The 26,603-nt window shown below is 44.1% G+C and overlaps 1 protein-coding gene across 1 annotated transcript in view; it reads left to right on the top strand.

Annotated features, from left to right (window-relative positions):
* Positions 1 to 26,603, top strand: part of VDAC1 (voltage dependent anion channel 1) — a 116,102-nt gene that overhangs the window by 64,134 nt on the left and 25,365 nt on the right. Inside the window, exons 6-7 of the mRNA XM_069199201.1 lie at positions 23,028 to 23,255; positions 25,147 to 25,297. Of these exons, the coding sequence (XP_069055302.1) occupies positions 23,028 to 23,255; positions 25,147 to 25,297 (379 nt within the window). The remainder of the gene's footprint in view (positions 1 to 23,027; positions 23,256 to 25,146; positions 25,298 to 26,603) is intronic.

The raw sequence follows: 26,603 nt of genomic DNA, 5'->3' as shown, positions 1-26,603 counted from the left end.
TAGTCGAGTGCTTTGCATGACATCAACCCTGTTACATGGATATTTGCCCTTTTGCTGGTTACATGGATAATTGCACTTTTGTTGATACTTTTCACTGCGAGTAAACTTCTGTTTGCTTTGCGCTCATGGTGGCCGTCGGCTTGCTTATGTGAAACTGTTTTACTTTTCAGTTTGTGGCAAGAAAAGTCTGGTTAGGAGTTTACAGCACTAATAGCTTTAATTTGAGTAAATTTTGAGACCCATTCCATTACTTGTTTTTTTGTTAAACGCACTGTGTTCCCTTGCCAAATTCCCCCTCGCTCCATGTTGCTCTCGCCCTCATGTGCTGGTCTCTTGCTAATGTGTTACTCCCCCTCCTGTTGCTCTCTTCCATGTTACCCACCTCCCCCTAATTGGCTTTTTAAAATCTTTATCCTTCCACCTTACTTCCTATTGCTTCCCACACCCATGTCCACTGTTGCTCCCTCTTGCAAGCATTTACTTTGATTTTTTTTTTTTTAGGTTGCTACCATTTGCTGCCAGGCGCTCTGCTACAATAAAAGCTATTTTGCACACTTAAAATGTCATTTCGACGCCCCGTCAGGGGTAGTGAGCGCTATTTAAATACTATTTAAAAAAAATATTTACTTATGTAGGGGGTAACACCATCTTAGAGCAGCAAATAGACAAATTAAAGTGCAGTTACGTCATGTGGGCGAACGTGCACCTATATTATAATACAGACACGAGCCTACAAAATGACATGACCCTCAACAGCAGTCACGTCCATGCACGCTTTTTTTCTTTTTGGCCTATGCTGCACACTATCGGCAAAAAGGGTTGGCATTGCCAATATGTAAGGCTAGTCCTGTTGTCTTTGCCAGAGCGTTTTACAGCTGTGCTAAGGCACTGGGCTTTGGGCCTGCCACTAATTGAAAAGACGGTATTTCCTGAATTGTTTTCTCGCCTCTTCCGCCCTAATTAATCATTCCATGTTGTCAACATGTAACACATCTTCAACGGAAAAACGTTTCTGTTGTACTTGATGTATCACTGGGGTGTTTGAAATGTTTGAATCACATTGTGTTAGGGCTCCTTTACCACACAATGTATAATTGTTTGTTATGACAAAACAACGCTTGCTACCCATTTTCAATCCTGGTTACGACTTCCAGTTTTCAGAGCTAGGTACAGTTGCAGCGTGGCGTTAATGTCGACTTGCGGAAAAACAAACTGATCTACGCAATGCTAGCTTCATTTATTTTCACCTGCTCGCCCTCTTGCTTTGCCTCTCAGTTCCTCTCTCTTCTTCAGTGTATTGAACATCCAAGGCTAGATCTGAAGCATGGCTTCGCAGAGACCTTGATTCTCAGCTTAGAGGACAACTCAGATCAGGAGGTATTTTCCTCACTCAGTAAATCTATCAGCCTAGGGTAATATAAATGACTATTATTTGAGAAGGATATCTCCGGAAGGGGGCTCTGGCTCTAAGGATAAGGTAAGTAAATAACCATGCTTGCTGGTAAATGAGAACGCGTTAATAAGAAGGTTGAGTTGTGGCTGCACCTTTGGATGCAAATAAACTCCGGTTTGCAAATTTAAGCCTGCTGTAGTTTCCCTATTTTCTTGCAAACCGATCCTGCCTGGTATTGATTAACCAACCAGATTGTTGGTCTGCATTGGGGGGAGTACTGCGCTTCTTGGGTTTTACATTCCTATGGTATTTCCTCTTTTGCTTCCAGATCGCTTATTAACTTTGACTTCCTAGACCTCCAGCTGACTTTCCTGTCGAACTATGAATGTTTAAGGTTTTTGGGGGCCCTGAGCTAACGTATTTTGTGGTCTCTGCTTGGAACACCTTTGAATTTATGATTCAGTTTCAGCTCTTTCATGCCCTTTGGCCAGGCCACTGACAGTGCACAGGCGCACTCCCTTAAATTCTGAATGTGTTTGCATTTAATATTCAGGGATAGTGACCTGTATTTTCAATATTGTGACATTGCAGTAGCTCACGAATATTACTGCAAATACTCTCTGCAGCCCTCCTATTTCGTGTCTGGGATCCTGTTTTATTCTAAAAGAAACTTTTTTATGGATGTTTAATGAAACGCGAACACATTTCTCTGGAAAATGTCTGTAATAGACTCACACATCACCCGCATAAAAAATGAAAGGAAAACATTTTTTAAACTGTTTAAGAATTATTCAGGTTAATCCGGACAAGACTGCAGAACAGAGCTTGATCTAAATCTGTGGGGCACCGGAAACGCTCACTTTGCCCATGTCTTAAAACGTCTCTGGCATTTTGTGTCCAAAAATTGGAAAGAAGTTACTTTGATTTTTTAAAAAATATTAACCTCTTAAGTGCGGGCGTCGGCCACTGGCCGACGCCCACACACCCTCCCTGGTGCGGGTCACGACCAGTGGCCGACACCAGGAAGGGCATTAATAAATCCTCGGGTGCGTCGCACCCGAGGATTTTTTATTTTTTTATTTTTTTCCCCCCCGGGAGACACGGAAGCTACCGTGTCTCCCCCCGCCCCCCACCCGCCCCTTTGTGACGTCAGCGCGCCGCGAGGCGCGCTGACGTTGCAAAGGTGTTTTCCCCATGAAAGCAGGAAGCAGCCTTGCGGCCGCTTCCTGCTTTCATGGGGAAAACGGCCTTTTACACGTTCGGGAAGGCCTCGTAAGAAAGGGGAGAGTCTCCCCTTTCTTACGAGGCCTTCCTGAAAGTGTTTCCTGGCCCCCGGTCGCAGCTGTGCTGCGATCGGGGGCCAGGAAACACTTTCAGGTTTCCTGGCTCCCCCGATCGCAGCACAGCTGCGATCGGGGGGGTCAGAAAACATTTTGAAAAGGCCTCGTAAGAAAGGGGAGACTCTCCCCTTTCTTACGAGGCCTTCTGAAACTGTTTCTGGCCCCCGATCGCAGCACAGCTGCGATCGGGGGCCAGAAACAGTTTCAGAAGGCCTCGTAAGAAAGGGGAGAGTCTCCCCTTTCTTATGAGGCCTTCTGAAACGGTTTCCTGGCCCCCGATCGCAGCACAGCTGCGATCGGGGGCCAGGAAACCCCACTAGACACCAGGGATTTCACTTTTGGGGGGCGGCCCCCCCCCGGAAAACGGGCCGCCCACCCCCCCCCCCGGCATAATTTTCTTAAAAAAAAAAAAAAAAAAAGGTAGGTGCCCCCTGGGGGGGGGGGGGGTGCGCAATCGCGCCCCCCCCCAGGGGATTTTTTTTTTTTCCAAAAAAAAAAAATGAAATGACAGGGGGTCGCCCGTGGGCAGGGTGACCCCCTGTGGGGGCAATTTTTTTTTTAGATGTTGTAGGGTTTCCCTGGGGGCCATTTTGGCCCCCAAGGAAACCATACAACAACTAAAAAAAAATATATGTATATATCTATGTAGATAGATATATCTAGGTACATGGATATATCTATAGATATATCTATGTAGATATATATTTATATATATATATATATATATAGGTAGATCTGTATCAAAGCGATTTATAAAGCGCGCTACTCACCTGTGAGGGTCTCAAGGCGCTACGGGGGGGAGGGAAAGGGGCTAGGAGGTTCACTGTTCAAAAAGCCAGGTTTTGAGGCCCTTCCTGAAAAGAAGTAGGTTTTGGGTCTTGCGAATGTGGGTTGTGAGTGCGTTCCATGTTTTGGGTGCAATGTAGGAGAAGGATCTGCCCCCGGTGGTGGTGTGTTTGATGCGGGGGTCAGAGGCGAGAGAGAGGTCAGCTGAACGGACGTTTCGTGTGGGGGTGTGGAAGGTGACTCTCGTTGAGGTAGGCAGGGCCTGTGTTGTGGAGTGATTTGTGTGTGAGGATGAGGATCTTGAAGGTGATCCTTTTGTCAATGGGGAGCCAGTGGAGGGATTTGAGGTGTGGAGAGATGTATTCGTGTCGGTGGAGGTCGAGGATGAGTCGTGCTGCTGAGTTCTGGATGCGTGTAGTTTGCACTTGAGTTTTAGAGTGGTGCCGGCGTAGAGGGCGTTTCTGTAATCAAGCCTGCTGCTGATGAGTGCGTGAGTGACAGTTTTTCTGGTCTCTGTGGGGATCCATTTGAATGTTTTTCAGTATACGGAGTTTGTTGAAGCATGAGGAGGTAAGAGCGTTGATTTGTTGGGTCATAGAGAGGGAGGAGTCTAGGATGATGCTGAGGTTGCGTGCGTAGTTGGCGGGGGTGGGTGCAGGGCCTAGCGTGGTGGGCCACCATGGGGGGTCCCAGGTTTTTTTGGTGAGGGCCAAAGAGGATTATTTCAGTTTTGCTTGAGTTGAGTTTCAGGTGGTTGGCTGTCATATATACATCACTTTTGTCAATATGTGTGTGGTTTCCTTGGGGGGAAAAGGGTCCGACTTGTCTAGTGGCAGTTTTAGTGCCATAAAGAAGCGCAGAAGGTTTATATGCCTACTGCAAAGAGCACATCTGTATTTTATGTAAATAGCTGAGTACATTAGTAAAGTCTATGGAGAGATGAAGGGCACTTTTGCTGGGTGGTAATGAGGGAATCCGAGGAGGAGGGAGTGGGAGCACCAATAATGATTGTTGGACTGGGCGCAGGAGGTGCTAAAGACTGTGACGAATGGTATGTGACAAGGTGTTTTTTGAGTGTCTTGAAAGTACGTGCTGATTGAGGGAAGAAGCGCAGGTAAGGTGGCCTCTACTGTTGCACGTATCTCACACACACCATCGATTTTGTGACTGTCTACGTAGGCTAGTGTTTTAGAGCAACAGTTTAGCCAATAGCAGAGATGGCATCTTGATGGATGACTGCTGCCTGCACTCGGGTTATAGAGGACCGCTCTGACATAGGATCAGAGACTGAGACATCAGATACTGAGACAGCATCTGAGGGATAGGACAATGGCGCAGACTCTGGGAGTGATTTTTCAGTCCAAGGAGTCCCATTCGAAAACTCCTCTTCCAGTACATTATGAGGGAGGTGATGAGGACAGTCCTGCTGTCCCTTCGCAAGCTGTTCGTGCAACTGGGTAATAGTGGGTTAGGCCAACCCAGAGAGCAGGTGAATGCGGCGGCAAGCAGAGAGAGAGTGCTCTCTTGGGAGCTCACCAATTTAGTTCAGCCCCAAATTCCACCACCCAAATCATATTGTGGAGACATCAAAATTGTCTATGGCAAAACAAACTGGTTTTGTAAGGCAGGCACCTGTGTTTTTGGTCCTGGATTCGGCGGCCATATAGAGAAACACACTAAACCCAAACATTTCTGGAAACTAGACATTCGGGGGAGTCCACAGAGGTGTGACTTGTGTGGATTCCCCAAAGTTTTCTTACCCAGAATACCCTGCAAAGCTGAAATGTTGAAAAAAAACTCTATTTTTCTCGCATTTCTGTCACACAAACTACAGGAATATGCTGGGATCCACAACATTCCTACCACCCAGTGACTCCTCACCTGTCCTGATAAAAACACTACCCCACTTGAGTGCCTACACCTAGTGCCTGTGTCAGGAATGGATCACCCCAGGGTCAACAGCTGCCTCACGTAAGGACCAACATTGACCGTTGTGTGATCTATTCCTGTCGCAGGCACCAGGCCTAACCACACAAGTGAGGTATCATATTTATCGGGAGACTTGGGGGAACGCTGGGTGGAAGGAAATTTGTGGCTCCCCTCAGATTCCAGAACTTTCTGTCACCGAAATGTGTGGAAAACGTGGTATTTTAGCCACATTTTGAGGTTTGCAAAGGATTCTGGGTAACAGAACCTGGTCCGAGCCCAACAAGTCACCTCATCTTGGATTCCCCTGGGTTTCTAGTTTTCAAAAATGTGCTGGTTTGCTAGGTTTCCCCAGGTGCCGGCTGAGCTAGAGGCCAAAATCCACAGGTAGGCACTGTTTTCTATGAAAAAAATTGATGTGTCCACGTTCTGTTTTGGGGCATTTCCTGTCGCGGGCGCTAGGCCTACCCACACAAGTGAGGTATCATTTTTATCGGGAGACTTAGGGGAACGCCGGGTGGAAGGAAATTTGTGGCTCCTCTCAGATTCCAGAACTTTCTGTCACCGAAATGTGAGGAAAACTTGTTTTTTTGGCCACTTTTTGAGGTTTGCAAAGGATTCTGGGTAACAGAACCTGGTCCGAGCCCCGCAAGTCACCCCTCCTTGGATTCCCCTAGGTCTCTAGTTTTCAGAAATGCACAGGTTTGGTAGGTTTCCCTAGGTGCCGGCTGAGCTAGAGGCCAAAATCTACAGGTAGGCACTTCTCAAAAAACACCTCTGTTTTCTTCCAAAAATTTTGATGTGTCCACGTTGCGCTTTGGGGCGTTTCCTGTCGCGGGCGCTAGGCCTACCCTCACAAGTGAGGTATCATTTTTATCGGGAGACTTGGGGGAACGCCGGGTGGAAGGAAATTTGTGGCTCCTCTCAGATTCCAGAACTTTCTGGCACCGAAATGTGAGGAAAACTTGTTTTTTTAGCCACTTTTTGAGGTTTGCAAAGGATTCTGGGTAACAGAACCTGGTCCGAGCCCCGCGAGTCACCCCTCCTTGGATTGCCCTAGGTCTCTAGTTTTCAGAAATGCACAGGTTTGGTAGGTTTCCCTAGGTGCCGGCTGAGCTAGAGGCCAAAATCTACAGGTAGGCACTTCTCAAAAAACACCTCTGTTTTCTTCCAAAAATTTTGATGTGTCCACGTTGCGCTTTGGGGCGTTTCCTGTCGCGGGCGCTAGGCCTACCCACACAAGTGAGGTATCATTTTTATCGGGAGACTTGGGGGAACGCCAGGTGGAAGGAAATTTGTGGCTCCTCTCAGATTCCAGAACTTTCTGTCACCGAAATGTGAGGAAAACTTGTTTTTTTAGCCACTTTTTGAGGTTTGCAAAGGATTCTGGGTAACAGAACCTGGTCCGAGCCCCGCAAGTCACCCCTCCTTGGATTCCCCTAGGTCTCTAGTTTTCAGAAATGCACAGGTTTGGTAGGTTTCCCTATGTGCCGGCTGAGGTAGAGGGCAAAATCTACAGGTAGGCACTTTGGAAAAAACAGCTGTGTTTTCTATAAAAAAAATAGGATGTGTCCATGTTGTGTTTTGGGGCATTTCCTGTCGCGGGCACTAGGCCTACCCACACAAGTGAGGTATCATTTTTATCGGGAGACTTGGGGGAACACAGAATAGCAAAACAAGTGTTATTGCCCCTTATCTTTCTCTACATTTTTTCCTTCCAAATATAAGAGAGTGTGTAAAAAAGACGTCTATTTGAGAAATGCCCTGCAATTCACATGCTAGTATGGGCACCTCGGAATTCAGCGATGTGCAAATAACCACTGCTCCTCAAAACCTTATCTTGATCCCATTTTGGAAATGCAAAGGTTTTCTTGATACCTCTTTTTCACTCTTCATATTTCAGCAAATGAATTGCTGTATACCCAGTATAGAATGAAAACCAACTGCAGGGCGCAGCTCATTTATTGGCTCTGGGTATCTAGGGTTCTTGATGAACCTACAAGCCCTTTATATCCCCGCAACCAGAAGAGTCCAGCAGACAAAATGGTATATTGCTTTCAGAAATCTGACATCGCAGGAAAAAGTTACAGAGTAAAACATAAAGAAAAATGGCTGTTGTTTTCAGCTCAATTTCAATATTTTTTTATTTCAGCTGTTATTTTCTGTAGGAAAACCTTGTAGGATCTACACAAATGACCCCTTGCTGAATTCAGAATTTTGTCTAGTTTTCAGAAATGTTTAGCATTCCGGGATCCAGCATTGGTTTCACACCCATTCCTGTCACTAACTGGAAGGAGGCTGAAAGCACCAAATATAGTAGAAATGGGGTATGTCCCAGTAAAATGCCAAATTTGTGTTGATAAATTTGGTTTTCTGATTCAAGTCTGCCCGTTCCTGAAACGTGGGAAGATAGTGATTTCAGCACCAGAAACCCTTTGTTGATGGCATTTTCAGGGAAAAAACCACAAGCCTTCTTCGGCAGCCCTTTTTTCCCATTTTTTTGGAAAAAACTAAATTTTCACTGTATTTTGGCTATTTTCTTGGTCTCCTCCAGGGGAAACCACCAACTCTGGGTACCATTAGAATCCCAAGGATGTTGGAAAAAAAGGACGCAAATTTGGCGTGGTTAGCTTATGTGGACAAAAAGTTATGAGGCCCTAAGCGCGAACTACCCCAAATAGCCAAAAAAGGGCTCAGCACTGGGGGGGGGGAAAAGGCCCAGCAGCTAAGGGGTTAATTTGCCCATTTTAACGTCGAATGGAAACGAGAATCTCGTACAGCCAGTTATTTTTTAAAAAAAAAGTATTTCTTTATTGTCTTTTTTTCAATGAAGTTACATAAGATTCAAATAACTTGTGCAGAATCCTTCAGACAACACAATTAACAATAATAACATTTCCTGGCATGTAATTCGTATATAGGATAGGCATCGCAAATACTGGCTAACCCGATCACGAACCCCCTGCCCTTAAAGCACCCTATGAGATAGTCATGTCAGTGTCTGTCTATGCAGCGCATTTTATTGGAGTTCATCAATGCAGTGAAAGGAAGCACTCAGCCAGTGTTGTTAAGCATCTACGCCATGGTGGCTGTCCCTGATATCGAAATTTAAACATTCCTTCGGGTAGAAGGGCTAGTGCGACGGGTTAGCATTTGTCCCATGCTAGTATTTAACCTATATCTGAAAGCCTACCTGCATCCGTCACAGCATCAGAAGGGCGGCTGAGCAAACACACCTCGAGGGCTCGAGATATCTTGTGGTCTATAACTTGGTGGTAGCAGTTCAGCATACACAGAGAGCTGATCCTTGCATTATATCAGATCCTGCAACCACTCTTTGAATTTCGGTGGGCTGCCCCTACCCCATTTTCACGCAACTTGTTTCCTAGCTAGTAAGAGGCTGAGTGAAACATATTTACTAAACACCCACTTCAATGTCTCCAGTATGCCCCAGGAGTGCCATCACTGAGGTGAGGGTAATTGGTTGAGAGATCATGTGCAATAGTGCATTCTCGACCTCCCCCCAGTAACTCAAGACCTGGGAGCATGGCCAGGCCAACTGAAGAAAATCCGCCCCCTAGTGTTCTAGTAGCTTAGGCTGATAGAGATAGTTACAGCAGAGCAGCCAAGTCTGAACTAGGAGACATGGAAAGCTCCTACTATACCACTTATATCACATAGGTACTATATCATAAGAAACACAATACTCAGGGTTACTAAAAATAAAGGTACTTTATTTTAGTGACAATGTGCCAAAAATATCTCAGAGGATATACTCCCTTAGGAGGTAAGTAAAATACACAAAATATACATACAAACCAAAGTCAGGTAAGTAAAACAGTTAGAAAATAGTGCAAACACTGTAGAATACAATAGGATGCAATAGGCCTAGGGGAAACACAAAGCACAGGCTAGTGTAGTGTGTAGAGGGTCGCTGGGAGTGTAAGAAAACACTAAGGGTGTCCAAGATACCCCACCCCAAGACCCTGGAAAGTAGGAGTAAAGTACTACTATTTCCCCAGAAACAAACTAGAGTCGTGATAGAGGATTTTGCAAAGACCACAACAGACTGCAAAGCACTGAAGACGGATTCCTCGACCTGAGGACCTGCAAAGGAAGGGGACCAAGTCCAAGAGTCGCAAAAGTGTCCAAGGGGAGGCAGGAGCCCACTAAACCCCAGATGAAGGTGCAAAATGGCTGCCTCCGGATGGAAGAAGCTGAAGATTTTGCAAACAACAGAAGGTGCTAGGAACTTCTCCTTGGTGCAGAAGATGTCCCATGGAGTGCTGAAGGATGCAGAGTTGCAAACAAGCCTTGCTAGCTGCGAGCGTCGCGGTTGAAGAAAAAGGGTTCTTCCCGGGCCCAGGAAGGACCAGGATGTCGCCACTTGGGAGAGGAGACAGAGGGGGCGCTCAGCAATGTAGAGAGCTTATGCACAAGAAGGTAGCACCCGCAGAAGTAGTTGAACACAGGTTCAGGAAGACTGACCACGTCGGTCTTCTCAACACTGCAAAAGAGGGTCCCATGAAGCCGGAGATCAACTCAGGGAGCTGAGCATCGCAGGACAGAATGCTGGCCCGACCAAGGCATGGCTGTGCATGAAGAATTTCGTGGAAATGTGCACAGAAGCCCTAGCAGCTGCAGTTCACACAGTGCACAGGATTATTGTCTGGAGAGGGGAGGCAAGAACTTACCTCCTCCAAATTTGGACAGTTGGACCAGTGGACAGTCTGGGTCACATGGGTCCACCACCTGTGTTCCAGGGGCCACGCTCGTAAGGATGAGAGGGGTCCCAGAGTACCGGTGATGCTGAAGTTTGAAGTTTGGTGCCTGCTGAAGCAGAGGGAAGATTACGTCGACCCACAGGAGATTTCTTTGTGGCTTCCAGTGCAGGATGAAGGCAGGCAGCCCCTAAAGCATGCACCACCAGGAAACAGTTGAGAAATCCGGCAGGATTAGGTGCTACAATGTTGCTGGCAGTCTTCTTGCTTCTTTGTTGCAGGTTTGCAGGCATCCTGGAGCAATCAGCGGTCGATTCTGGGCAGAAGTCAAAAAGAGAGGTGCAGAGGAACTCTGGTGAATTCTTGTAAGTCATTATCTGAGGAAAAGCCCACTGGAAAGACCCTAGATAGCTCTCAGAGGAGGATTGGCCACCTAGTCCGGTAAGCACCTATCGGGAGGAGTCTGACATCACCTGCTGGCACTGGCCACACAGGGGCCTCCAGAGTGCCTTCAAACCTCTGGATCCAAGATGGCAGAGGTCTGGGACACACTGGAGGAGCTTTGGGCACCACCGCTGGGGAGGTGATGGACAGGGGAGTGGTCACTCCCCTTTCCTTTGTCCAGGTTCGCGCCAGAGCAGGGACCGGGGGTTCCCTGAACCGGTGTAGACTGGCTTATGTAAGGAGGGCACCATCTGTGCCCTTCAAAGCATTTCCAGAGGCTTGGAGAGGCTACCCCTCCCCACAACACCTATTTCCAAAGGCAGAGGGTGTAACACCCTCTCTTAGAGGACATTCTTTGTTCTGCCTTCCTGGGACTGGGCTGCCCAGACCCCAGGAAGGCAGAACCTTGTCTGTGGGTTGGCAGCAGCGGTAGCTGCAGAGAAAAACCCAGAGAACTGGTTTGGCAGTACCCGGGGTCCATAGTGGAGCCCTGGGGATGCATGGGATTGGCACCCCAATACCAGATTTGGCATGGGGGGGACAATACCATGATCTTAGACGTGTTACATGGCCATATTCAAAGTTACCATTGTGAAGCTACATACAGGTATTGACCTATATGTAATGCACGCGTGTAATGGCGTCTCCGCACTTACAAAGTCTGGGGAAATAGCCCTGAACTATGTGGGGGGCACCTTTTCTAGTGCCAGGGTGCCATCACACTTAGTAACTTTGCACCTAACCTTCAGCAAGAGAAGGTTAGACATATAGGTGACTTATAAGTTACTTAAGTGTAGTGAAAATGGCTGTGAAATAACGTATGCGTTATTTCACCCAGGCTGCAGTGGCAGTTCTGTGTAAAAGTTTGTCTGAGCTCCCTATGGGTGGCAAAAGAAATGCTTCATCCCACAGGGATCTACTGGAACCCGAATACTCTGGGTACCTAGGTACCATATACCAGGGAATTATAAGGGTGTTCCAGTGTGCCAACTGAAATTGTTAAAAGTGGTCACTAGCCTATAGTGACAAATTTAAAGGCAGAGAGCATAAGCACTGGGGTTCTGGTTAGCAGAGCCTCAGTGACACAGTTAGTCACCACACAGGTACACACATACAGGCCACAAACTATGAGCACTGAGGTCCTGGCTAGCAGGATCCCAGTGAGACAGGCAAAAACAAACTTATATACATGTAAAAATGGGAGTAACATGCCGGGCAAGATGGTACTTTCCTACATATATATGTCCCCAGGAAAGAACTCCGGCCCCGGTCAGCATATTGCGGCACACAGTTTCGCATGTGAATGGGGTGACAGCTTGATAATGAAGTGGCATAGAGGGCGAGTACAATAGTGGCTTTCCAGCCTTTTTGGTCTGGTGGTTGCACCCTGCATTCGTGCAGGCAACAGTGGAGTCCGAAGGCGCTGCAGGGGTGTGCCTTAGGTCCGAAGTAGGTGGTGGAAGGGATTGGGGCCATGTAAACCTGTTCACTGACTAGGTGTAGCATTTAAGGTGGAGGCTTGTACCAGTAGATAGCATAATGAGCTTGTGAGCATGCATAATACAACTCCGTATCGGGTGCTTCAAAACTACCTTGCTCAAAAGGTTGAGTAAGCAGTTCCCATTTTAGCCTTTGCTGTTTTCCCACGGACGCTGGGCAAATCATTTGTGTCTTAAGTATGTTAAAGAAATGTCACCCCGGCGAGTGTGGGATATTAAGAAACGGGTAAAGCAGTTTCCGCAATATGACCATTTTCTTAAGGGAAATACGGCCAGCCAGCGACAGTGGCTGGGATATCCAGTGAGAGAAGCTGTCCGTCACGTTAAACAACGCAGTACGATAATTCGCACGCATCAGTTCCTCCAGGTCTCTAGACTCCTCTGTTCCCAAGTATCTGACACTTGATTGACACCACTTCAAGGGGAAGCCCAGTTGAAATCTCTGTGTAGTTATGGTTGAAGGAAAGATATTAGATTTCCCTCAGTCAATCTGGATGCCTGATAGGCCACCAAAGCGAACAAGTTTGCGCAGCACTGCATTACAGTTAGAAGCGTTTAACCTTGTGCATTTGATGTTGGCTATAATAACTGAAGATTAGTTTTGACCATTCCTATGATGCCACTTTTTTGATCACTGAGCTCGATGCTTATCTATCAGAAATCAGGCCTATTTACAAGCGTTATCCCTTTGTTTTCCTTATTTATAAAGAGATCTCCCTTGTTCAGTTTTAAAATGCGTTTAATTTTTTTTGATTTGTTCTGATTTTCCTGTTTTTGTCTCCTAGTTTCCTAACAATAAGACTGAAGTGTTATACAGCTTCTCACTTACTCATTGTCTGGGGAAAGGATCCAAGCCACAAAATAGTACCAAAACTATGAAAAAGCCTAAGGGAACAAGGGCACTAGATGAGAAAAAAACGTACAAGGAACTGTAAAACGCATGTTAAGTCTTCCATGTGAATCTCAGGATATCCTTACAGCAGGTCGCCGTGCAAGATTTCTTTCCCAAGCACAAAGCAAAATTAAACCAGCATTGGCAAAGCTAATATATTTTGGCTGCGTGAGAGCTGTTGGCTTTGCCAATACCTTCTGACATGTTGTACAGCGTGGAGTGGAATGGTGTGGTGTGGTGTAGAGTGGCGTGGCGTGGAGTGGAGTGGAGTGGACTGGCATAGAGAGGTGCAGAGTGGAGTGTTGTAAAGTGCAGAGTGCAGTAAAGTGGTGCAGAGTGCAGTGGCATGGAGTGTAGTATGTTTGCACAGAGTGCAATGGCGCAGAGTACAGTGACATAGAGTGGTGTAGACTGCAGTGGCCTAAAGTAGAGTGGTGTGGCATAAAGCACAGTGACATTGAGTAGAATGGTTTAGAGCACGGTGGGGTAGAGTGGTGTGCCCTAAACTACGGTGGTGTAGAGTGCAGTGGTGCAGAGTGAGTGTAGAGGCCTAGAGTAGAGATGTGCAAAGTAGAGTGCAGTGGTGTAGAGTACAGTGCACTAAAATGGTGCAAACTATAGTGCAATGGCATACTGTGCATTGGCGTAGAATTGAAAGGTCCAGAATGGTTTGTCGTAGAGTGCAGTGGCATAGTGTGTAGTAGCTAAGAGATATGCAGAATAGATTGATTCCCTCATCATACTTCCCCTCTGCTTGATAGCATGAGAAAGCATTTTTGTTCAGATCTTATTGTTTTTTAAATTTCTGTTCAAGCCTTTGTCCCTGAATGAAGTAGTACCATTTGGAATCGCCTTTTTTTCCCCATAAGTGAGTTGCACTCCGGGGAGGAGAGGAAGAGGGGTATTGTGTGGGTGTTGCCACCTGCTATACCTGTAAGTCTGTCTTTGAATTGTTTGATTTGAGACTTTTCATGTTTCCTTTAAGACTGACGTGAGGCCTCGCTCAAGTTTCTCCTTTAGAGAGACTTAACCAGGGCATGTCTTTTGGTCTGCTACAGGCTCTCAACATTAATCGTCAGGCAGCTATGTTTTTGCGAACCCCGTCTTTGATTTCTCCCTTTGCTGCTTCTTAAGGCTCTTTACTGGCCTACACCACCTCATCATTTGGTTCAGCACATATTATAAAGCTGCATCATTTAGCTGTTCGTGGTTTGCTCCTGAAGTGGTTCCTTTGATCAAGAGGCCAGCAAGGATACACTTCCTATGTATTAGAATGTTGTCATGTGTGGTAACATTGCATATCACCTTTGCAGCATTGTGATCTGGAAGGTGGAGCCTCGTTCTCACAGCTTCCTTTGGCTTGGTGCAATACTAGGTCCATATTTTGATGGAGTAACCTGTACCATGTGGTTTGCAGACCACACATTTTCAAATATGGATCAAGGGGCCATGCACCTCAAAGCCAGTGCATGTGTCTGGTACGCTTCATTCCCAGTGCAATGTCACCTTGCCCTTTTGCTCTGTGGTTGTTCCCATGGCGTTATGATCTTGCACCTCATCTCTTAAACATGCCAAGCCCATTGACTAAGACAGTGGTTCCCAAACTTTTTCGATCCCCGGCTCCTTTGACCTATTGGCCGTGTTGGCCACGGCTCCCCATTATGTTACTTTTTTTTGGCGGGTGGGAGAACGTAATCCCAGCCTGTACCTGTACCTACACTATTTACAGTTTGACTTCTTTATTCTCTCGTTCAGGTTCCTGAAAACCATTTATTGGAAACTATTTTTGTTCTTTTGTCATAGGGATATTATTAATGGTACTTTGGCGCCCTCCGCTGGTCACAATAATTAATGCAGGGGGTTTTGTTTCTAATACCACGGTGAAAAGCTACCGATTAAAAGCACCTCCGAGTGGTTTCCAGACTGTGTGCGGCGCCCCTGGCTAATTTTGACGGCGCACCAAGGAGCCGCGGCGCACAGTTTGGGAACCACTGGACTAAGAAGTGGAAAAAGAATATGAAGTGTTTTTGTCCTAGCTTTAGATTTTGCCCTTAAAACTAGTCTCCTCAATAAGTGGGCGTGCCCTGTAAAGGCTGGGTGTGGTGATCTATCTAACTTCCCTGTACTCACCTATGTCTGCCTTGTGGGGCCCATCTGCAGATTGCCCAAGCTTCTTTTCCCCCCCGCCCACCCCATATTCACTGCCTCAGCATCCCCAAGGTTCATTTGTGTCAAGGGGAGATTCTTTTAGCTGACATACAGTGGATCTTAATATCTCTTAGTAAAGTTTTGGATCCATGCCTTTATAAGATGACCCAATCTAGCCTACTCCCGCCCCACTTCACATTTCCCAAATTATGAACGAGCGTGCCAGGAACAGTTTATTAAGATGAGGTTTGACTTTATGCTCTTGCTGTAAGTAGGAAACCAGTGTTCATACAAGACCCTTGTTCCAGCTAACTGTAATTGAGCCTCTTAGCTCCTTCTTTCCCCATGGAGGACTCTAAATTCTCTTTTCCCTTGAGGTTTGCTGGACAGATCCATCCCTTTCTCTAGAAACATTATAAGATCCTTAGGCTCAGTTAGTCTGAAGGAACCATGCAGGATTACACTTCTGCCCACACCCTAGAGCTGTGGCATCTTTCCCTTTCACTCCCTTTCTTCAAGTAGCTCTTAAAGGAGCTTGTGGTTAGCCAGGAATAGCAGCAGCTATGCCTCTCCGGAGAACCAATGTCCTTGGAACCTTCTTTCTTTGGACAGTGCTTGTGTGCTTACTGGATGTGCTTAAGAAACATTCAGAAACTTGGAAAGCTCCCTTTGCGATCTAAGTTCTGAGCTGTCTAATCCAAGGTCTTGCAACAGAACACAGCGACTGGGTTGGGAAACTTCACAATCTCACATTCTGGAGTATCTAGGAAGAAGTCTTCCACATTTATTTTGTTGAACTGTGGCAAATTAACGCAGTCCCAGTCTTGACAGCAACTGCAGTCAGATAATGGGCGTGTATTGCAGAGGGTGCACAGGTCCTTAGCATAGATGATCTTTTCCTTCTTAGAAAAAGTGTATGATTCTAGACCAGTTTTTTGCTTTGCACTGCCCTGCACACTGTTTATAGAGGAGCCAGAGGTATGACCTGGTGTACGATTTGAATGGGCTCCAGTGCACACTTTGAAATCCCGCCCGGATATCTTTTTAAAAAAAATATTTTTTGTACTACACCAATGGGGTATTGGTATGCTGTGTTTCTGCAAAAAAATCATTGTAGGTGAGGCACTGAAAATGTCCTCTAGTAGTCGTCTTTCTGTTCCAGCTCCTCTGGGACCCTTTACATTAGCTTCATTGGTTTTACATGGCTTTGTACTTATTGTTCCGGAACCTGGTTGGGGTCAACTAAAAGGTTATACTATGTACCCTCTTCCTCCCCTGTGGCTGAAGTGTTTTAGTGACCCTGGTTTTCCCATCTTGTTACTCTTCTGATTGATACCCTCTCTGCTTTGCCACACATAAACAACCGTAGTGGAACTCTGCCACCCTGTTATTCAGGGATAAAAGTTTTAAATCTGACTCCTGAATTGCAGATGTCTTTGGAGTCACAGATTCTCACCCATCCTCTTCTAAGGGAGATTCAGCTCTTTCATTTGTCATTGAACTAAATGCCCTACACGGACATCCTCTGTGACGTTAAAGTCATATGTTCAAACCTCGATAGGGCCAATTTAGACTTCCTTTCATTTCATGGCCAGTAAAGTGAGAACCATTCTTTTGAGTAATATTAACATCACACTGTGCCAAGAAATGACGTGTGCTAAGTAGTGGTGTAATAACATTCCCTTCTCCATCCATCCGTCCACCAATCTATCCATCGTCACTCCTAGATCCTCTGATTTCTGACCTTCACTTTTTCTGTCCTTCCTTATGGTAGTTGTTGGGTTTAAAGTTTTTTCTGAATTACTTTTTCTTGCCTTGCTTTGAGGTACTGTGAGAGCTGCAAAAGCTTCTCCTTGCCTGTGGCAGAGGCCTCTGGTCCTCCTCTCCTTTGTGATCCAGTGGCTGAGATTTCTTTTGATCTCCCTGTCCGCTTAGAGGATGTAAGTGCAAGTTTATCATAGCGACTCTTCTTCTAGAAGTCCTCAGTTCCCAGTCCATCAAATAACGTGCAGCTCAGTCCTGTAGATGCAAAAATAGTTCTAGCAGTAAAATTAATATCTGAATAAAATGTAAATAGAACGCTGCTGAAGTAAAAAGAGCAAGATCAAAGTAAACGTATTTTTCTAAGGTTCTCATTAACAGGTGCTGATTTCAGAGATGCTTAATGCCATTTCCTACCTGTAACTTATTGTAGAGTTTTAGTTGTAGTTTTAGCCTTCTTCAAACTGAGGGCCTTGCTTTCCTTTTGAATGAGTTATCCGCAAATTAAGCATAACATAGGGCTTATATTAGACTTGGCAAACCGTGAAGTAAAGTAAATTGCCTGTTGATGTGAACTGAGAGTTAGTCGACTTTGCTGAGGTTACCTTCACAGTTTTGTAATCCTTACTAGTCGTGTTACTGCACTGAAGGAGTGACTTGCTCTGTAGAGCTATCACCTGCTCCCCTATTGGAAACATTATGCCATGCTGTGCTAAAGGATTCCTTCCCCGTTTCTTTCCCATTTCTTTCTCTTGCGCTGCATGTCGTCCACCGGATGTAACGTCAGTGGAGTCCATATAGCCCCCTTGCTGACGTGCCAAAGTCAATTCCTCCTTTTCTGTGCTTGTAATGTGGATCCAGTAGTGGTTAGTCAGGCCGTTTTCGGCCTACTTCAGCGTTTTTGTCGATGGTGTGCTTTTTCCTGTAGGTCTTTGGGGTTCAAACCCTGTGGGTCCCATGGATGACAAATTCCAGCTACTGTCTCCATTCGATTTGTATGTGATGCCTTAGTGAGCACCACAATGCTGAAGAGTGCGACTCCTGTTGTCGTCTCTGGCCGAAGGCTCTATGTGGCGTTGTATTAAGCTTTTAGCTGCACGGATGTCGGAGCTGTCCCACTCTCCACGTCAATCAAAATCTCCTCCTCGTACTGAGGCCGCTTGCGGGCCCCTTCAAGGAGTCGTTCCTGTGGGCGTCATTCTCCATCAGCGTCACAAGGTAAGTCACGGCGCAAGCAGTCTAAGTTGCCGACTTCACCGCCTATGGCCTCTCAACATTCCTTGGGTGAAGAGTCGAGGCCCGAGTCTGCCCCACATTTCCCTTCCTTTCCCGGGGTGACTCTGACCCAGATGCGTGAATTTTATGATTCACTTCACGCTATCTTTGGGAAATCACCTTCCGCTGAGAGTGTCTGTAGGCCCCAAGGAAGTGCAAGAGGTCTTGACTGAGTTCACACGGCAGGTTTGCCCTTGGCTTCATTTAGACCTTTGGCTTCTGTTAAAGAAGCGGTTATGGCGTCAGTGCACACCCCTTGGGGTTTCCACCTTCTGCGCCTTTAATCAAACAGCTGACTTCGACTCCGCTGGTGGCGCCAATCAACATCACATCTCTTTCCCCGTCTGAAGTTGACATCGACGTTGAAGATTCACCTTCTTGACATCGGGTACAACGCCAGTCATGTTGTTATCCTTGACTTCCCTCCACAATGTGGGGAGTCTCCTCAGGTTTATCCTTCTGAGGGACATGGTGAAGAGGCTGTGGAAGATATACCACACATTATTTTACAGATGGAGCAGCCTCATATAGAGGACAGCTGGCTAGCTGACCTAGCTAAGGCGAGTGGTTTGGACTCTTTCCCAGCCTCAGGCCTACTTTCAACTCCTGTACTTGGTACGGAGGCGAGTTCCTCTTTGGCTGACCTGCTGAGACAGGTTGTTGTGGTTTTGGCTCCAAAAGTTCCTTCAGTGGAATTAACTTCTGATCCTCTGATTGATGTTATCCATAAAAACCCAAACAGTGATTGAGCCAGTGCTTCCTTACAGTGAAGGCCTACATGACATTTTGTTGGGGGCTTGACTAAGCCTGATACAGAGACCCCTGTTGATTAGGTTATATCCCATAGGCAATGACCTGCCCCCGGTGATCCGGCTTGTGTCCTCAGACATCCTACTCATCATTGTTTGGTGGTACAGGCTGCTTTAGGCTCTCATGATATTGAGTCTCTCCCACATGTCCCATCTGACATATTCCATGAGTATGGACTTTTGTGGCAGGAATATTTTTTCCTCCACAAGTTTTGCTTTATGCTCTGGTAAGGCTCCATGTATTCATGGACGTTTTTCTCATTCATTATGGGACTCATTGGCAGGCATCTTGCCTACACTTCTGGATGATCTCCGGAACACTCTGGCCCATATGATTCAAGATGGCTAGCAAGCAGCTGAATTAATCATTCGCTGTGGTATGGATACTACGGATTCTATGGGTTGGGCCATGGCTTTTCCAGTTGCTCTACATAGCTGTGTTTCGTTTCGTACCTCCACATTTTCAGAGACAGTTCAAGCCATATTCATAGACATGCCTTTTGATGGTGTCCCATTTATTTGGTGCACAGGCCAACTCTGCTTTCAGGCGTTTTTGTGACAGTAGGAGTGGAACAGAGAATTAGCTTTGTTCCTCTCTAATCTTTGCCTTAGTTAATAACTCCTGTACTGGCTTGTATGGGGCTATTTGTCTACACATATTTTGGAGGGGAGCCATGCTTTTGCAGGGCTGTGAGGTTTTTTCTTTTCTATGTGTATTCCACCTAATGGTGGCACCATGTGGAGTGTTCCTGCTTTTGGCAAATGTTATTTTTCTTTAAATTGTCAAGGATAAATTATTGGAGTGTCTATTACCTTGGGGCCCTATGGTGCTTTTCATGCCAGATGTTTCAAGGCTACTTTCATTATTATCATTATTATTATTATTATTATTATTAGGTGTAGAAGTAGTGGCTTTCCACTTCAGGTTTGTCAATGACCGCTTCTTAGCGATGTATCTCTTTTTTTAATATACCTGTTGTAAAGGTGACATTGTTTACTTTACTTTGAAGAAAAGCTTAGGTGTTGATACCATAATACCATAATGGTATGTACCATACTCTAAGTGGAGTATTTTCTTGTATGCCCAGTGAGCATTTATATATCAGGGGTACTTTTTCTTCCCTATGAAGATATGTATATCTGTTGTGCTTGTGGAGGTTAGATGTTAATACCTCATCCAGGTACAACTGTTTTCATCGTTACCTGACTCGATTTGTTTTAGGTTGAGTTCACACTTTTAGAAGTGTTGCCATAAGATGGAATATACCAAATCGGACAGATCATTTTTATTTCAGAATCTTGTAAATTCTCTGCTTTTGCGCCATTGACACCTTTTCTAGCTCATCTGTAGGTAAGTCTAATTCATTATAAGACTCAGATACTCACCTTGGTTTCTGCCTCACTACCAAGGCCTCTTTTTCATACTTGCTGTTTAATTCAGCTTTAAAAAAAAAAAATATATGTGAAATGGTATGTAATAAATGAAGAGAAATATATATATTACGTTGGCTACTGCATAGGCATTTGTTAATTATACCTGTATGACAGTAGGTATATATAGTGAGAATATCTTGAAGATGTTCTTTTAATATCTCTACTTTTCCTGGGGAAAAGTATATTTATGTGTATTGCTGTGATCAACTTCTTTTTAAAGAGGACTATTGTATGTTCTCTCTGCAAGAGATCAGCATTTTATGTGTGTCTTTTTAATGTAGTTTTGGTTAGGATATACCTTTACATGGCAAGAGGTATTGCTCAATGGCTTGCTATGCTGCTCTGTGTTCCAGCAAGGTAGAACATGCAGTTTTGGTCTACATATAAGAACAAGTAGATTTATCTTCACTTACTTATTTGGTTGTACTGTCCTACGGTGAGGGGTAGCGTGTCCTACCCATGTTTTCTTTGTCTTTATGATGTCATTGCTGTGGTCTCTTCCACAGTATTGATGGGGTGTTCGTGCATGGGTTTGCATCCCATTAAGGGAGCAGTGAGCTTAATATTCATTTTGTTGGTTCGCCTTTAACACTGATTTGTCATATTAACATACATTTTCTTTATTTCATGTTTTTGAATGATTATCACACCTTATCCGTGGTTCCTTCCACAAGCTTAATGTCATGAAATATGTTAGGGCTCACCTACATTATTATGAATGCCCGGTCCTTTTGAATTGTTCCACCCCGGTTTTGTTCACAGGACATATTTTTAATGGTCGCAATCACGGATGATGCTCTCGCCTTGCTCCTAACTTTTTTGTGACTTTTTCTTACTGTGGTCCTTTACACAAATCTTTTAGTAAAGAGAGTGTTTCCTCGTGGGTATTCTTATGAATGCACTGTCTATTTCTCTGGTACTAGACAGGTTTTCCTCTGGTGAGAGACTCTCAGTATTATTGGGTCGCTTCTGACACATATTTGACATACTAGCATGGATGACCTTGTTCCCATGTTTTTCATGTCTTATGGTTTTATTTATCTGTGGTTCCTTCCACAGGTTTTGATGTTTTAGGGTATATTATTACTCAACTTAATTATTATGATTGTCTGGTCTTTTTCTCTTGTTCTAGACTGGTTTTGTGATAATTAGAGACTTTTTTGAAGGTCTCAGTTCGCAGTCCTTCCTTCAGGTGACTATGACTTTGGTATCTGATTCTAAAGTAAGGAATCTGCGGCTAGATGTCTCTATCAGATGAACAGGTTACTTACCTTTGGTAATGCGTTTTCTGGTAGAGACCGGATCTAGCCACAGATTCCTTAAAGACCCTCTCATCCTTCCCGCTCTGTGAACTGAGTCCTCTTTGGTCTCGGAGATTTCGTTATGGAAATCTACACTTATGAATTTGGTGAATATTTACACAGGGGTGTCTTTGTTCTAGCACACTGTTTCAATAGACAGTTCCTATATGTGGCTCCACATTTTGAGTGCGGAAAATAGTCACAGAAGAAACTGACTTCAGCGGGTTATAGGGACTCTGCAGACATCACATCCAGTGGACGACGTCAGTATGGAGTCACGACACCCTGTCCCGACACGCGGACATGCTATGGGGAAAAAGCTCCCAGATCCAGGCTTCCACAAGGGGAAGCTTCTAACGTAAGTATTCTGCTGCTAGATCGTGTCCCTACCAGATAAGACGTTACCAAAGGTAAGTAACTTGTTCTTTACTCCTGAACATTGCCCTTCTTGTGGACACATCCACATTAGTGATTGTAGAGTAGGAGTACCTATGGATATCTAGACCATGAGAAGATTTCCATACCTACTCCAAGTGATCTTTGGGAATCCCCTGAATGTTGGATATTTACAGAGATTTGTAGCTTTCAAAACTTTCCTTTGTAAATCAGGCCTAGGTTTTTCTGTGTACTTCACATAGCTCAGTTAAATTGTTTCATTTTTATAGCATACATCAAGCAGTTTTAAAACAGGGTCGCAAGGCTAACTAGTGAAGATTTGCATGTATATTTGGAGAGATCCTTTTGAGAGATAATGTCTCTAACATGACGTTATTTTGTTTTTAAAGAAAATTGCAGTCTTCTGAAACTTTGTAAATATGTTTCACTTTCTCCTGAAAAACAGTTTTCATATTAGTAAAATAAGGCATGAAATCATGGAATTATTACAAATCTTGCATAATAAAATCTTATTGTCCCTGGAAAGCACGGTAGATTTCATACATGGATGTGCCAGTATGCACACATTACTAAATGTTATATATTTCCTTGCGTCATGGCTGTGCAATACAAGTTCTTTTAAATTCTAAGTGTGTCCTGTTACTTAATTGATAGCTTATGTATTTTTGAGCATTTTTTAAATCGCTTTTGAGATGCCGAAGTCTATAACCCACTGTCAACATATCATAGACCCTTTAGACCAATAAAAGCATATATGCAGAGAGTCTATCACCGAAGGTCCATATTCTGTTTAAGGAATCAACTGAAGCTCCCCATATAGCAAAATCCATAAAGACCACTGTACGATTTTGTTTTGTTTTTTGGTTGACCGAGATGTTATTTTTCTATTTTGCTTTATTTAGAAAGAAGAATGCAAAAATTAAGTCTGCCTACAAACGGGAGCACATTCATCTTGGCTGTGATATGGATTTTGATATTGCTGGACCATCAATACGTGGAGCTGCAGTGTTCGGGTATGAGGGGTGGCTGGCTGGATACCAGATGACTTTTGAAACAACGAAGTCCAGAGTTTCCCAAAGCAACTTTGCTGTTGGCTACAAAACGGATGAATTCCAACTTCATACCAATGTGTGAGTAGGGTTAAATAAAACGGTGTTTGTAATATCTCATACACTTTTGGACTATGCTTAACATGCACTGTGAGTGGCTGTAGTTTTTAGTCTGTATGTACCCATTTGAGGCATAACTCGACTCTCACATTTTTCCCAAATCTTGCAGCCTATTACGAAAATCCTCCAAAGTATGACACACTTGAAACAATCATTTTCAGTATTGTTTGGCAGTGTGTTCAGTGCTTTATACTTGCAGTGTGTCTATTTTTGCTATTTAGACGTTTTGTTGCCTATAGTTTAATTTCCTTTGTTGTACTGTGTTTCTGCAAAAATTAAGTGGTATTTGTAATATGTTTGAGTCACGTTCTACGAATTTAATGCACAGAATAAAGTCTTGCGAGCATTTTCTCGATTAGTGATTCTTTCATAAACCCACGTTCATCTCTATATAGTTAGTTATGTTCCGTTTAAGATTAATTTCTACTTTTTAAATGCAGCCACAGACTGCAACATCAGCTAGCCATTCCTTGCTACTGAAGCTACTATCAAGTCACCCTCATAGTTCACAGGATTGATACCAAGTTGCCTGGATGGTGAGGGAGAGCGCTGGGAACAGCACTTTGAGAGAAACAAAATAAGGGATTTGAACTAGAGCCAGGCAGTATAGAATTCCTTACCTGGCATGCTAAGTATAAGTGCAGATTGGATCACTTCTTTCTCATGTAACTGTTCTGCATCATTGATGAAAAGTATTTAGTTCCTTAGTCTTATATCCAACTTGGATTATTGACAATCATCGTGGTCCAATGAGCTTCTCTCCATTTTAGGTAATTGGCTAATCTTTTTAAAGTAATATGATTTAATCTGCGAATAATTATCTTCAAGCTTCACCATGCTTTCTAACTTCTTTGTGGGCTCTGCAGCCAATGAGCTGATCGCTCTTAATCATTTGGCTGTTAGTTGTGGTGTTTCCTAATTGTTTTTATTTTACCCATAGTTTTCCTGACACCAAAATTGTTTAGTGTTTATAAAATTCTAAACTAACCTTAAATCTGTGGCATTATGACTTCACTAGAGTTAGTCTTATAAATTTGTAAAATTGCTGAAAAACATCCATATATCCTTTTTGTTTCGGCATGTCTTGTCGGTGTTTCAAACTCTGCACATAAAATATGAAATCCTTCCATATCAATGCATGCATTAGGTACCTCTGTAGCAGAGGATGTGTTTTTAGGACTAGTGTAGAAGTGTTACTATTTTATTTTTGTGCAGTTTTTTTTTTAAACAAAAGTAGCTGTTTGATTGCTGGAGGCCTCGGTGGTATGTATAAATGGTTCTGCAGAGAAGGGACCACTTTGCCAGAATTCAGTGAAGTGCAGCCAGCTGATTAGAAAAAAGCTTAGGCGATAAAAGGAGAAAATATTTTCAGCCTCAGGAGAAATGAAAAGACAGAAGCTTCGATGGCAGGGACAGGAGTTGCTAGTTTGCAAAATCAAAGTAACATTGGAAACTATAAAAAATATATACAAATTGCTCATTATTGAACGCTAGACATTTAAAGAACTAACAAGTCACTGGAAAAAAAGCACTTAACTGATGCAGGTAATAAAGTCCTACAGAGTGGCATAGTGTTGATTCTGCCCAAACCTGATTTGTATTCAGTTCCGGTATGTTGCTCATACAATAATTGAACATATATATATGAGACAAAACAACCCTTTTAGTATCAACCTGGTGGATTACCTTGAATATTTTACCCAAGTAAACTTAATTTGCAATATTTATCAGTTTTTGCATAAATGCCTTCTCAGATTGATAATTACATACCCTCCTAGGGGAAAAGGGGCAGCTTTAATATTCACTAACATTAAGTCCATTTCATGATTACCATTTCGCTTTTATTTAACAGGAATGATGGTACAGATTTTGGTGGATCAATTTACCAAAAGGTAAATGATAAATTGGAAACAGCTGTCAATCTTGCCTGGACGGCTGGGAACAGCAATACACGTTTTGGAATAGCTGCCAAGTACCAGATTGACTCTGATGCATCTTTTTCTGTAAGTATGAGAGCAGCTGTAATGCTGTAAAACCGTATTTTCTTATACAGACCTTTTTGATTAGAGTAATAATGTCTCAGTCACAATGTGCCCAATCAACTGAACTTTATATTTACAATATTCTCAAGTTGCACTTACATAAAATACCAATATAAGCATGTCTGGCTTTCTCACATCATGGACTTTGAGTACCTCTTTGTTTTTGGGTAACTTACCTGCTGACCGAATCATCAACAGTGGACCTTGGCTAGAACCCTACATGAATTGTTAAATGGTGTGCTTTCTGTAGCTCTGGTAGATAACCTAGTGGTAACTCTGGTGAAGAGGCAATTTTATCCCCCTGACTGGGCTCCAAACCCACAGCCTCATTACATCTGCACTTCAGAGATCTCCAGCTTGGCCTTTCTGAGTGATCTTTCTCAAAAATCTTTGCATATCCATGAAGTGGTTTAAGGGGTCTCCTTTGTACTTGCACCTTTGCCCAGATCTCTTTATCAGATTTACCACTTGACTACTTCCCAGAGCTGAAGGAAGTACCCAGTTTAAGCATTCAGGTAGCGTCAAAGATTAGTCACTGTTGGTAAATCAAGCAGCATCAACACAGTTTGCAGAAGAACTGCTCACATGTTTATCCATTTACATAGTGTATCTGGACCTCTCATTGTCCGGGTGCTTTACAAAGGTCGGAGCAAAGAGTTCAGGGCTTTAGTGACTGCCCCAGAGAAGGACTGCTTTGTGCTGTAAGAGTTCTGAATTTAGGTGTGCGAAGAAGAAGATAAGCAGATTACCATAAAGTAATAAGGCGCCGTGGCATTTTCTCCTCTCGTTCATTGTGATTTAGTAAACCTTAACTTGGGCCTGCAACTCGATCTCTCTGGTTGACAAGAACGAAAATCTGTTGTTGCTGCGTTAATAGAGGCAAGGCTTGGTCTTTGTGGAAAAACATTGAAATGGACTATAAAGATGCAGGGGGGCATTCGACGAGACTCACTGCGGAGGAACCAAAAAGGGACCCACCAGGCCACAACATTTTTAAAGAAAATGTCATTTTTTTCGACAGGATTTGCAGACCCTTCACCCAATGCTTTTTCTTCTTTTCTCAAAAAAAGATTCTTGTTAGACACTAAGATGCTGAATAAGCGTGAATGTGCCAAAGCTGTACTTGTTGCTTTTGCCACTGCTCAAAGAGTGGTCGTCTGGTAAGCAAGTGAAAGCTCTTGCATTCAGCATGTTTCCATCTCAGGACTGGAAGGAAAAAATCCATGCAGTGGATTTTGGAATTGCCAGTCGCCTGCACTTTTCTGCC

This window comes from Pleurodeles waltl, chromosome 7 (genome assembly GCF_031143425.1).
Source record: "Pleurodeles waltl isolate 20211129_DDA chromosome 7, aPleWal1.hap1.20221129, whole genome shotgun sequence".
Lineage (NCBI taxonomy): Eukaryota > Metazoa > Chordata > Amphibia > Caudata > Salamandridae > Pleurodeles > Pleurodeles waltl.
Note: the sequence above shows the minus strand (reverse complement) of the source record. Positions and strands in the feature narration are given on the sequence as shown.